This window comes from Gigantopelta aegis, chromosome 13 (genome assembly GCF_016097555.1).
Source record: "Gigantopelta aegis isolate Gae_Host chromosome 13, Gae_host_genome, whole genome shotgun sequence".
Lineage (NCBI taxonomy): Eukaryota > Metazoa > Mollusca > Gastropoda > Neomphalida > Peltospiridae > Gigantopelta > Gigantopelta aegis.
The window spans coordinates 16,634,455-16,649,368 of record NC_054711.1 but is presented as its reverse complement, the minus strand read 5'-3'; the positions used below and the strand labels follow the sequence as shown (position 1 = coordinate 16,649,368).

At 38.2% G+C, this 14,914-nt stretch overlaps 1 protein-coding gene across 1 annotated transcript; it reads left to right on the top strand.

Annotated features, from left to right (window-relative positions):
• Positions 1-247: 247 nt before the first annotated feature.
• On the top strand, positions 248-9,057 carry LOC121387862 (malignant fibrous histiocytoma-amplified sequence 1 homolog). Its single transcript, XM_041519090.1, has 5 exons — positions 248-1,912; positions 2,795-3,100; positions 4,248-5,384; positions 6,883-6,966; positions 8,697-9,057. Exons 1-5 carry the CDS (start codon positions 250-252, stop codon positions 8,978-8,980), a joined length of 3,474 nt encoding a protein of 1,157 aa, XP_041375024.1. The 5' UTR covers positions 248-249; the 3' UTR covers positions 8,981-9,057.
• Positions 9,058-14,914: the final 5,857 nt, after the last annotated feature.

Sequence of the window (14,914 nt, the reverse complement as noted above, 5' to 3'; positions counted from 1 at the left end):
AGCAAACTTTGGTCAATCGGGTTAATGGTGGGTTTTAAAGTAGATACACTGCCTCCCTTGGTAGACATTTTCCCCATAGAGGTATATGCAATTAATCTATTTGTTTGCTATATACTGGTACGAGATGACTTGTTCATGAAATGTCCAGGGTATGAAATGACTTAACAATGGTACAAAATTACTAATTAGGATCCGTACGTCATTGTTTATTAAATAAAAAAAAAAAATCTTTTTAATTTTCAGAAACCTATGACCGATACAACAGAAAGCATGACTTCAGAAAGTCAGTCGTCGGAGAATCTTCGACAGTATCTGACTGATAATGGAGATGGCCACCAGATTCTGTCGATTCCCGAGGGCACCTATAAAGGCTCGATCCCGCAGATTTTGTATACGTTTGAGCTCGATGAGCTACGTTTGCCTTTCTTAAAGCTGGTTTCGTTTCCCGATGTCGGGACTGAGCTCGGTACACTGACCAAAATGAAACTGTTTGAAGCAGCTGGAAATTACCTACACAGGCTGCCTTTATCCTTTGCCAAGTGCACACAACTGGCTTACCTAAATCTAGAATTTAACCACTTCACTGCCATTCCTGCATCCATTTTTGAGCTGGTTAATTTAGAAGTTTTACTGCTTGGGGATAATGAAATCGAGGAGTTACCCTCGGAGATAGGTAATCTCGTGAATCTTCGAGTCCTCCATCTCGGTGGAAATTGCCTTACGGATATCCCTGATGAACTTGCGCAGTGTAAGAAAATACACCGTTTAAATCTGTGTGGAAAATTGTATCCGCAAGCTGGACTGCAGACTGTTCCAAAGGGTGTGTGCGGCCAGGGCGAACTTATTGACTTGGATCTAAGCTGGCAGTCAATACAGAAAATTCCCGACGGATTCGGCTCTTTACGCAAGCTCGAGAGTCTGAATCTGAAAGGAAATCATTTGGTCTGTGTATCGGTGTTCAGTCAGTACTGCAAGAAACTCGAAACCATGAACCTAACCGGAGCTCTCCGACACTTCTCCATGGTTCCAGAAGCCATTTTCATGTTGGAGGGTCTGAAGAATTTGAATCTGACGGGAAATCTTTTCACGGAAATTCCGTCGGAAGTTTGTGGGTTAAAAAAGTTGAAGAAACTTTCCATCCGGCGAAACAAGTTACTCATTCTCCCAGAAGAACTTTTTAGTCTCGAGCATTTGGTGTATTTGGAATTAGACGAGAATTGCCTGGAGACGATTCCCGATGGAATATCCAAGCTGAAAAATTTAACGTATCTCAACTTGGCGCAGAATCAGATGTCATCCATTCACGAAGACATCTGTAACTGTCGCAGCTTGCAGAACCTACAGCTCAGTTTCAACAAACTTGACAGCATCCCCGAAAAAATCTGTCAGCTCGGTAACTTGCGTTATTTATCACTCGACAACAACAAACTCACGGAAATCCCGTTACTCATGGACCGGCTGGAACATTTACGAGAAACCGGTGGACTCTATCTGTACAACAACAGTCTGAAAAAACCACCACAAGCTATCTGTAATCAAGGAGTTATCCCCCTTTTCCTATTCTTAAAGGAGATGAGAATCAGTGCGGCGAAGCATCGACGGAAGATAATTTTGATTGGAGCGGTAAGGGCGGGAAAGACGAGCTTGAGGAACGCCCTGTTTGGACATTCACAGCTGACGGCGGAGCATGAACGAACATGGGTGCTAGAGCGCCATCTGTGGGAGCCGGAGTCTGATCTGAGGGTTCAGATTCTTGATTTTGGCGGACATCATACTTACTCGGCTGCTCACCAGATGTTCCTGACGCCTGAAGCTCTACACCTTCTGGTGTTTGACTATACAAAGTACAACAGGGACAACTATGACCTGCTCATTGGCGATTGGCTGGATGCCATTATTCACTGTGCTCCAGGTAATGTAATAAGTGTTGTTCAGGGGGTGTGGGGTGGGTGGGAGGGGAGGAAATCTCATCACATTTTAAACTGCAACTGTTTGGTGTCTAATGTAATGTTATATACAGGTGTGGGAATTCTCCTTGGATCAGCTGTTTTCCTCTCATGGAATATTGCGTTTCCTCGCATTTTAATTGTCCTTTCCTCCAAAATGTGTCAGATGGCACAGATTTTAACCTAGGATTTTAAGAATTTCTCGGATCCCTCTAGATTTCCTCTTTTTTTACAGTTCACTAATTCCCGCCCCTGGTTATAATTCTTTTGACACTTAGTTGAGAGAGAGACAGAGGAGTAAGAGAGAGGAGGGAGCGGGGGAGTGGAGTAAGAGGGAGGGAGAGAGTGAGGTTGATCCATTATATTTTGCCTTTTAGTTGAAACCATGTAGACATAAGCGTACGAGACAGGGGAACTGGAGCAAAACCTCAATTTCGGGCAAAAATTATACAGATATTCGGGCAAAATGTGCTAATTTGAGACGTTTTTACCATGTATTTCCATCATTCATGTAAAAATGTATAGTGATTCATTTGCAACCATTATGTAGCTGTTTGGTAGTAATGCTAATATGAATAAATGTTGTTATCCAGATTCGGACATTTTCGTTTAATTCGGGCAAAAGATCTCTGCAGTAAGCAAGACATCAGTAACTATTAAACTATTAAATAATTTTTAAAAAATTCAAATTCAAGTATGACTATCAATGTATCATGGCTGTGGGGACGCCCGCTGATCTCTGTGACAAGGAAGACATCAACAACAAAATGGACAAAATAATCTGCAAGATAGGGTTAATAAACCATTAAATGATTATTTCTTTTTCTTTCTTTCTTTCTCAAACTCAGGTGCGACTATCATGGCTGTGGGCACGCACGCCGATCTCTGCAGCAAGGAAGACATCAACGACAAAACGGACGACATAATCCGCAAGATGCACCACGAGGAGAACACAAAGCTCACAAAGTTGAAACAGGAGATCGCGAAGATCCAGACATTCGACCAGCCCGAGGCACGGGAGAGTAGCGGCAAGATCCGCGACACAAAGATGGAGAGGCTGCAGGAGAAGATGACTCACATGCAGAAGATGCTGAACACGCGTTCGCTGATGCCGCAGACCGTCTATGCCGTCAGCTGCGCAGACGATTTGACAGGTTTCGTGTTTTGTGATAATTCCGGGGTTCGTAAGGGTTATTTGGAAAGATCTGAAAAATTGTGAATTTTGTATGCCATATTTTTAGACCTGGAACAGGTAGGCATACACATTTTCTTCTTCAGCTTCTTAGTTTACTGGAGTTAGGATTTAGCTCAGTCGGTCGAGTGCTCGCCTGAGGTGCTTGCGTCGTAGGATCCAATCGCCTTAGTGGATCCATTCAACTGATGGGATTTTGTCTTGTTCTAACCAGTGCACCACAACTGGTCAAAGGCCGTGGTATGTGCTTTCCTGTCTGTGGGAAAGTGCACATAAAAGATCCCTTACTGCATTAAGAAAAATGTATCGGGTTTCCTCTAAAGACATCCAGTAGCCGATGATAAAGTAATCAATGTGTTCCAGTGGTGTCGTTATATCAAACAAACTTTAACTTTTCTTAGTTTACTCTGGTTTGACATTTGTGTTATCCCCACTTGCAGCCTATGCCGTTAGCTGTGCAGACGATTTGACAGGTTTTTTTGGGGGTTTTTTGCGAAGATTTTGGGTTTCATAAGGATTATTTGGGAAGATCAGGAAAAGTTGTGGCAATTTGCAAGCGACATTTGATTCCCAACAAAGTGAAAACATGTAAACCTTTTAAAATAATATGTAAGATACAAAAAAAAGAAAAAATAATTATAACAAAGGATGCCATGGCCTTGGTTGAATTTATTTTAATGACATCATCTTTATATGTTTCGACCAGCCTCGGTGGCGTTGTGGTTAGGCCATCGGTCTACAGGCTGGTAGGTACTGGCTTCAGATCCCAGCTGAGACATGGGCTTTTTAATCCAGATACCGACTCCAAACCCTGAGCGAGTGCTCCGCAAGGCTCAATGGGTAGGTGTAAACCACTTGTACCGACCAGTGATCCATAACTGGTTCAACAAAGGCCATGGTTTGTGCTATCCTGCCTGTGGGAAGCGCAAATAAAAGATCCCTTGCTGCCTGTCGTAAAAGACTAGCCTATGTGATGACAGTGGGTTTCCTCTAAAAAACAGTGTCAGAATGACCATATGTTTGACGTCCAATAGCCGATGATAAGATAAAAAATCAATGTGCTCTAGTGGCGTCGTTAAATAAAACAAACTTTACTTTATGTGTTTCAGGCATTGAAGAGTTCCAAGAAGGTCTCATCTCAAGGCTGAAAGAGAGCGAAGAGAAATCACTGCCCAATTCATGGCACAAATTCATCTCTGAGATCCAAAACTATCCGGAAAAGATTCTGCCCTGGGACAAAGCCCTTGACATTTTCACCAACATGTCCAACATGAACCAGTCAATGATCAGTCTGGGTGGCTCGCCGGAACTCAGCCTGGAAATGGTTCTCAAATACCTCCACTCCACGGGGGAGATCGTCTGGTTCCCCGACAACAACAAACTGAAGAACATTGTCTTTCACCACCCAGAGACTCTCATAGAGATGCTGCGAACCGTCTTCCGGCATGATTTTGAAGAAGTCGTGAACTTTGTCGAAGAGCACGGTTCCCAAGCGGATCTCTCTAGTGCACGATTTGATATCCTGAAGCAGGACTTCATTAAGAAAGGATTGATGGCGTACGAGCTGTTGAAATATACATTGATTCATTTCGAGCTGTCGACCGACACGCTTTACACGTTCATTTCCTTGATGCTGAAATTTGACCTGTGTTACGAAGTCCAAGAATCGTCTTCCAATCCATCGCTGGTCAGTTCGCCCTGTGTGCTGCTGTTTCCTTGGTTTTTTCCCGAAGAAGTTCCCGAAAGCCTGAAAACAAAATGGCCGTCACGGACTCCACCCAACACCTTCGAACTAAGATACTGTTTAAAATTTCCCAACAAAGGTCCACCAAACTTTTTCGAAAAAATTTCCGTCAAGCTGCAGAACCACGTTTCTGATAGGATTAACTGGAAGTCGGGCGTCCTTGCTCGTAAAAACCTCTCCCAGATGTTGATTCAGAGGACGCAGGATGAAAATGGGGTCTTGATAGCGGTTTCAGTACGCGGTGCGGACCTTCCCGAATTATGGGGGTTGATCATGGCGACGCGGAACAATTTTATATCGCTGTTGCAAGAGTGGCCGTTTATTTGCTACAAGCTGAACCTTCTGTGTACTCACTGCATTCTGCAGGGATACGAAGACCCATACCAGTTTGAAGGTGAGGTTCTGCAGACGACCATGCCCAGAGCCACCTACTGGGCAAACTGGTGCCGCAATTACGAAGACGATCTCATACCAGCCTGCTTCGTGTATCGCCTTGATCCAGGTATTGTCTGAAGGGTTTCTCATCACATTATTGATGCATTTACCATAGTCTTGACACCCAATAGCAGGGTTCGAACTTAACGGTCGCCCGATCGCCCCTGTCGACGGAAAACGACGACGGGTGACTGAAAACCCACAGTCAGGCGACCGATAAATAAATAAAAGTATTATTCGGGCAAGTGAAAATAGATCCGGGCAAGTGAAAGTGCTGTCACCACTTGCCCGGATGCCAACTAAAAAAAAAAGTTAAGCACAGACACTGCAATAGCCATGTATTTTTCGTGCTTTGGTGTCGTTAAAAATTCATTCATTCATTCATTGTCAGAAGGGATGATCTTTTGTTTCATATTTTGGCAAATTCTATTCTTTTTTTTACTGTTTTCTAAAGATAATTTTAGGGTGGGTTTTTTTATAAATAGTGTCAAATTCTTCCATAATTTATTAGAACGAATATGTTTTTCTAATGTAAGTTACACTATTGGATGAATGTTATGTTTATGAATGACCAAGGAGTAAACGAAAAAAAAGACATCAAAATGGGTTACCAGGTATGCAAAATCAGACATGGGGGACAAGGCAATAATGAAATAAATCCAAATTTCATCCAGATGTTTTTAAAATGACAAAATGTTGTTGTTTTTTGTATTTTTAGGACTTTATATCTGGCAAAAACATAATTATTGGCCAGTGATTAGTTAAGATGTTTTCTAGGCTGGATCATTATTTATTACGCAGAATTTTATAAAAATGCACTAGCCATGGGATCAGTGATTTAAAAATGCACTAGCCATGGGATCAGTGATTTAAAAATGCACTAGCCATGGGATCAGTGATTTAAAAATGCACTAGCCATGGGATCAGTGATTTAAAAATGCACTAGCCATGCGATCAGTGATTTAAAAATGTACTAGCCATGGGATCAGTGATTTAAAAATGTACTAACCATGGGATCAGTGATTTAAAAATGCACTAGCCATGGGATCAGTGATTTAAAAATGCACTAGCCATGGGATCAGTGATTTAAAAATGTACTAGCCATGATTATAAATTCACAAGCCCTACTTTAATATTTATACAATCAGATACAGGTAAGTCACCCACAGAGGGAGACAGAGCTTAAAAACCTTTTGATTTGGGTAGATGGGTGGGGCAGGAAAGTCATATTTACAAAACAGAAACGAGTGCAGCATTTGACAACTTTGTGGGGTTTTTACTAGCCGTCGGGCATGGCAATAGTATTTACTAGCCCAACATTGAATATCACTAGCCATGGGAGTGGGGCTACCAAATTCTAGAAGCCCTGATTATGGTTACGGCTACTTTATTAACGTGCCTATATCCAAAAGTGGTTCAGGCACCTCTTTTAGGCATCGGACAGAAAGTATTTAATTTTTCGGTTACAATTTTGAATTGTTTGAAAAAAATAGTAAAGAACAATATTATTAATTACTGTACAGAAAGATATATACAGCTGTGTTTTTTGGGTTTTTTTTTTTTAGATTACCAGGATGATATTTCCAGACATATACAAGCAGCTACCGAGTTCCTGAAGAAATCCATGGATGCGGTCGATGGGCCACTAAGTAATGGAATGTCAATTGTGAATTTTAAAAACAAATGGCGATTTTTTATTTTAAGTTACCAAAATAATTTTACGACATTTTATTAGAAAATAACTGGTTTTCTGCCATTTTTTAAGTTTAATAGATAATTTGGCGAAATTTTGTGTTCACCCAGAGCTAGCCCTGTTACTTTTTCCTCTTTTTTTCCTACTTTTTCTTCAAAATACTTTTTTGTTTGACTTTGCCGCACAGTTTCAAAATGTTGCGAATTACTGTTAAAGTGTGCATATTGCTTGTGTTATTATAAAAGTCAATATCTATGGGATTTTGTTTTAATACAGTGTACAACGGTGACCGTCACATAAGATTCATATTATTTTGAATATAATAAAAATACAGGTACAAACTGAGCGCCATATACAAATTTTAAAAGTGTTTTCCCAGTAATACCACTTTTTGAATTTAACACATTTGCTTGCCCAGTATGAGCTTGAATAATGTTGGTACATACTGTTTCAGTCCCACTTTTTTCCTTCTATTTTTCTACTTTTGTCCTACTTTTATCCTACTTTTTCTATATTTTCATTTCTGCTAGCCCAGTGGTAAAGCGTTCACTTGATTCGCGGTCAGTCTAGGATTGATCCCCATCGGTGGACCTATTGGGCTTGTTCTCGTTCCAGCCAGTGCTCCACAACTGGTGTAACAAAGGCCATGGTATGTACTATCCTGTCTGTGGGATGGCGTATATAAAAGATCCCTTGCTGCTAATCGAAAAAGAGTAGCCCATGAAGTGGCGACAGTGGGTTTACTCTCTCAGTACCTGTGTGGTCCTTAACCATATGTCCGACACCATATAACCATAAATAAAATGTGTTAAGTGCGTCGTTAAATAAAACATTTCCTTCCTTTCTTCTACTTTTGTCCTACTTTTTCATAAGGGTGTGCTGGACAGCCTGGATTTAATTAAAGAAACATTTCTTTCCTTTCCTACTAGCCGCTGATTAAACAAATCTTAGTCATTTTGTACTATAGTAATTTCATACCATTGTGAAAAGTCATTTCACTTAGTACTGTCTAGGTACTGGATGGATGCCAGGCCCCAGTCTTGCAGGCGAAATGAACGTTTTCTTTGTCTCAGGTCGCTGAGTTATTAGCAGTAGTGAAAAACCAAAGTCGCTGTAATATTTTGGACCTAATCCAATTTCAAAGACAAAATCACACAACAGACTTCAATCATTGTTAATCCTCAGCCACATTCATTTTCATAATGCTACAAAATACTAATTATTACTTTCATTTGAACATAACGACACATTATCAACTAATTAATAATATTACATTTTTAATGAAACCTACAATTGTTTTGTTTAAATTTTATTACTGGAAGAAGTATTTTATATCCAATAATGAGTGAACAATTCAAAAGTTTTTTGGTTGAATGCAGAACATGGCAAAAGTTACGAAATGTACTGATAAATGTTCAATTTACGTCCCGCCCTGCAATTGTATGAAGTAACCATGTTTTGAAATGACTATAATACGAAATGACCAAATTAGGTACAAAATTACATTGTACTATGGTACGAAATGACTTTTTGCCATGGTAGGAAGTGATCATGGTACGAAATGACTATTGTATGAAATGTCTATGATATGAAATGTCTATGGTACGAAATGACCATGACATGAATTAACTAGCAAACAATATGCTGGAGTGTCATAAAAAATAAACATTCCTTTCTTCGTTTCAGGCCTCCTTTCTGACACTGGGCTGATGTTTGTCGCGTCACAGGTCGGTTTTGAGTGGACGCAGATCTCGTTCCGTCTCGGACTCACTCAGGCCCAGATTGAGCAGATTCAGATGAGTCACCCCATGCAAGCCTTCCATCAGATCACGACGGCACTAACCACGTGGCGAGATGCGCGGGATGTGTCCGATGACGAGAAGATATCACAGCTACTCACCGTGTTGGAGAGCGAAGAGATTGGCAAAAACGAACTGGCAGATTTACTGCGCGAACGCTATGATTTGTGAACTTTTCAGCAGTGAAAATGAACTGGCAGATTTACTGCGCGAACGCTATGATTTGTGAACTTTTCAGCAGTAAAAATTAACTGCGAACGCTATGATTTGTGAACTTTTCAGCAGTAAAAATGAACTGGCAGATTTACTACGCGAACGCTACAATTTATGAACTTTTCAGTAGCAAAAACGAACTGGCAGATTTACTGCGCGAACGCTAAGATTTGTGAACGTTTCAGCTGCCTAATACAGTGAAAGCTGTTGTTTAAAATTGGACCCTGAACGAACCAGAATTCTGTCAAAACCGGCTAAGTGTTATGGCCCCGAACAGTAATGATTATCATACATACATAATACATAAAAGACAATGCACAATGATTAATGGATAATACTTAGTACTTAATACAAAATACATGATACGTAATAAACAGTGGCATGGGAATAAACGCATGGTGAGAGAATTACATTAAAAGGGTTGTTGATTGATCAGAATCATGCAATCACGCTCATATAAATTCACTCGCCATCCTGCCATTTTCTCTCTCACACACAACACACGGCTATAAAGATCTGCACATTTGCACAAGAACTGATGGTCGTGACGGTCTACAGTATTGGTCTTCATATTGTTAACGTAATATATGTGCGTTATTTTATAAATGAAGTGTATGACAGTTTCACTATATAACGTAGATGATTCATCATCAATATTTATTGGAGGTTTACAGGACAGGAGTTTTGTAATAAAAATACCATCGGGGCAGTTATGTAATTCTACACTGAGGTCAATAGGACAGATATCAAGACGCGTTGTCCAGAATGTATCTCTGGTTGTTGTTAAGTATGAACAACTAGTCATGACGTGTGTAAAAAGATCAGAATAGTTACTAGTACATAACGTACAAATACCGTGTACTGAGTTTGGCCTTGCTCCTTTAGTGATGGATTTGACCTTGCAACTGACCAAGCTCTATGTACTTCAAGATTGGCATGGATTTTTAGAAAATGTGTTGTATCGGGGGTTTAAAGAAATTCGTAATTGCCAGTTATTTTCCTCAAATTCTAAAACATGTTTTCTTACAATTCTATTCCAAATATGCTTACTAGAGAATACTGATTTGTTGAGGTGATGCAATAGATTATATTTACAAAGAATTGCTTATATATCTGCTGCAAAGCAAATATTTGAACGAACACACTGATTTTTAAAACTTAATAGTCGAGTGATTGCTATTTTGTAAGTCCACAAGTCACAAAAGATGTCCTAAATAGTATAAATTGTTTCTATCTATATGTTCTTCAAGGGATATACTGCCAAGAAGTTCAAGACAAAAATCGGTTCGTGTTCTTTTAGGAAAACCCTGGATAATCTTTATTACAAATCTATATGCTCTTTCTAACACCAATAGTTCATTTGTATTTACAGGATTAATTCCACGGCAGTGACAGTCAGCCTGAACTAGAGACATGGCGGTGGATTTTAGTTTTGCAAGTCTCGAGTGTTGTCCCAATTATTTAAAGACCTTTGTAATTTACTGCCAACATGTTTTATGGTTGTTGAACATGGCAATTCCTTTCCATACAGAATAAGTTTTGTATCCGGATCCTTACAGAAGTCAACAACTTGTGTTTTAGAAGCAGAGAATGTAAAACGCCATTTAGCGCTATATCGCTCACATATTGAAATCATATTTTGCATGTCACATGGAGTAGGAGAAATAATAGAGATGTCATCTGCTTGAGTTGGGCAACAAACTCGAGTATCCAGGATCATTGCACCTTTGTTGGATTGAGTTAAATGACCATTGCCATAATTCAATTATTTTTACAAAATAACATTAATAAATGGAGTATGGTGGTTATGAAGATGGTCGAATAAAGTACATTTAGGGACAAATCAAATTATTTTTGTTCAGGTATTACTTTGTTAGACCATTAAATAGGTCAGTGGTCTGTGACAATATGCCTTTAAATGAGTTTCACTGTAATTGTTATTGCAGGCGACCATTACTACATACTCCCTCCTTAAATGTCATAGGTTTGGAATTGGTATTGTAGGACAGGTTATTTCCAGTCACAATTATAAAGCTTCTCCCAAAAATGAGATTCAAATACTGTACATGTAAATCGGGAAATGTTAGCGAGCATAAAATATGAGCTAATTTAGCGAGGTCATACAAAACGCTAATATTTCATGACACTAAATTTAAAAGAGACAAAAAATACACTGTTCCACAATTGTTTTGGCAATGATTAACGGAACATACAACAATGGTTACATGTACATGCTATTGATTAAAGTGTACATATAGAAAATAACTAGTTTGTTAGCATGCAGATTACTGCAATTTTTGTATTAAATTTAAGCTGTCTGCATAATGTCACAATAGATTACGTGCTATTGATTAAAGTGTACATATAGAAAACAACATTTTATTAGCATGCAGATTGCTGCAATTTTTGTATTAAATTTAAGCTGTCTGTAAGCTGCATAACGTCAAAATAGATCTTTCAGCAGATCCTACAGCTTCAGTTTAATTTGTTTTTGAATGTCTGATACGCCATTCTCACTGAAGTTTTCTGTCGCTACGGTAATATGTAACTTTTTTGGATTGCGCTAAATTTTTTAATCGCTGATATTTTATGATTTACATTATTATGCTGTCGGTTTGACTAACACTGGAGCACTATGGGAAAAAAACCCATTTGAAAGTCGCTGTGTTGTCTTTCTAAAAGTTAGACATACATGTATAGAGAATATTTCATGTTTTCTGTCAAATATGATTTATATTATATCTCACGAGTCACCAAGCGCGACGAGTGTGATCCGATTGCAAATTTCACGAGATGAGATATAAATCATATTTGACAAAAAACATGAAATTTTCTATTTATTATATAACTTTTGGCAATTTGCTTTTATTTTTAAAATGCCAGCAGCGAAATAGTTCCGGCTTTCTTACAGTGACGATAACACTTTCTACAGTGACGGTAACACATTTTAGAGTGAAATTTTCACTCTTAAAATGTGTGATCATCACCGAGTGACTGATAACACTTTATTTCACTGATATTTTAAGATATTTCACTAAATGTTATATAATAAATCTTACTTATGTTAAACACATTTGCAGCATACATTCAATGTGAACACGCCTACTCCATTACGTACATCTTCTTCAGTTGTGTTCAATGCATAATCATTTGTTATGCAAGAAAGAAAATATTTAATATGTAATGTTTAAAATCCAACTGTGATACATGTATATTGATATATTTTGATATATATTTGATATATATTTTCTACAATGTGCCATTTTTCATTTAGATAATTGTTTATACTGTGACTTGTCATAATGTTAATAATGATTATACTTGCAATATTTTTACATTATATTCTATTTTGCATTTGAATTTATTTTTAATTCAACAAAATACGAATATATTTTATGGCCAGACAATTTTTAAAAGAAATAATAATTTACAAGATGTGTAGAATAACCAATTTTTTTTTTTTTTAAATTGGTAAATTATCTCCCTTAAGATATTGTTTTGGCAATGTGGTTTGTTTAATCAGACCGGCCTCGGTGGCGTCGTGGTTAAGCCATCAAACATAAGGCTGGTAGGTACAGGGTTTGCAGCCTGGTACTGACTTCCACCCAGAATGAGTTTTAATGACTCAATGGGTAGTGTAAGACCACTACACTCTCTCCTCTCTCACTAACAACTAACCCAGTGTCCTGGACAGACAGCCCAGATAGCCGTGTGTCCAGGACAGCGTGCTTGAACCTTAATTGAATATAAGCACGAAAATAGTTGAAATGAAATATTTAAGGGAGAGAAAGAGAGAGAGAGGAGAGAGGGAGAAAATTGAGTGAGGGAGTTGTGAGAGATGTGACAAAGATGGACACATTGCTGCTATACAGTGATACAATTTAGATAGTTTTTTGGCACCGTGTCAATGTTTTAGTCTACACTAATGGTTTAAATGCACACTGCATACATGTATGTAGATGTATGTTTGTATGTTAATTATTGATAAAATAGTCTCTCTCTAAATCATCTCATTCCCGTCAGTGCTCCACAACTGCTGTAACAAAGGCCGTGGTATGTACTATCCTGTCTGTGGGATATAGTCCATTTAAAAGATCCCTTGCTGCTAATCAAAAAGAGTAGCCCACTAAGTGGCGACAGCGGGTTTTCTCTCTCAATATTTGTGTGGTCCTTAACAATGTCCGACGCAATATAACCGTAAATAAAATGTGTTGAGTGCGTCGTTAAATAAAACATTTCCTTCCTTCCTCTCTAAATCACAAATATACTCTTCAAAAAAAGAAACTTGACATTGATTTGATTTTCAAAGTTTAATAAAAAAAAATCCCCTGGTAAAAACATGATACAGGCAACCAAAGATCAAGACGCCATGGGAAGGGGATTATTACTGTGGCAACATTGTAATGTAAAATATGGTTTTGTTTTTTGTTTGCATTACCTATACATGTAGGTATACAGTTAAAGTGACAGTTTATGCCTAATGCTAGACTAGTTTTTATGCCTAATGCTAGATGAATGTGATATCACTGAAGATGATGGTACCAGTCAAATAGTTTGTAAACACGCAAAAATACATTACGGTGTATTGTACTATAAAGTTCATGTCAGAACTCTATGTAGCCTAAAATAAGGGGATGGGGGGGGGGGGGGGGGGGGGGTTGGAGTAAAAAATTAATTGGTGCACAGAAATTGCAGGTTCTCCAGCTACACAAAATGGACATTTTAAACTGAAAAGGGTAAAAATAGGCAAAAAAATTTCAAAAGACATTGATAATTTTAACATTAATTTAAAATAAATTACAGAAAACTAAATTATTTTGAAGGAAACAAAAGTGCCATTTATCACAAATATTTATCCTACACATAAATACATTTATTATCCACATGGTTCAAGATATTCAGGGAAATATAACCAGTATGACGTCATGATTTCACGTGCACATGAATGACGTCATTTTGGGAAGTGACGTTATAACATAACGTTATGTCTCCAGTCTTCTCTGTGTAATCGATTACCAAAATGATGTCATTCCGTCGTTTCCTTCTAGTTACGTTAGAAACGTTTTGACATGGTCCTTGTTATTCGTAAAAACACATTACGGATAATGTGAATAATAAAGAAATTATTACACTCGCGTGTGAATCGTACTGATTTTACGAAACTCGTGTCAGGATTCATGTATTATCCTCGCTCTCACTCTGGCAATACAAAAATCAGTACGACACACTAGCTCGTGTAATAATCTCCATGTATGTCTCATTTGTCTAGTGCTGTTTTTACAGTTTATTATACGTTGTGTATTGGGTTTACAAATTTTTGTTCTACTGTGTATTTATTGTCAATCAACCGTCCACTTTTCAACTGCTGAAAATAAGTTTTTATTTCTATACATTTTGTACTACTATATAATCATGTATAATTATACTATTATAATAATTGCTATATTTTAATTACTATATTATGCAAATTTATAATGATTATTATGTCCATGGATAAAACTGCTGACACGTTTAATGACTAACCCAACATATAGTATATACTGCTGTGTATTGAGGGCTGTTCCTGAAAACAATTTTTTTGGGGGGGGGGGGTGGGGGGGTGGAGAGGGTAGACAGCTCAGTTTTCTTCTTGTTTTGTACCAGATGGGTCTGCTGAGTTTTAAATTATTCTTTGTTGTTTTTTATTTCTGATTGGGTAGCATGTGCAGTGGTGGAGGGGGTTTGGGGGTCAAAACCCAACTCTGCTCCAAACATATTTCCTTTTTTTTAAATGTTATTTTTGGGGGGAGCATGACCTATCCTCCATAAAAACTTTGCTAGCCAGTCTAAACCCAGCCCTGCACAGTTACCTGCAGACATGTTGATCCTCTTTTATTTACTCCAGTGTATATT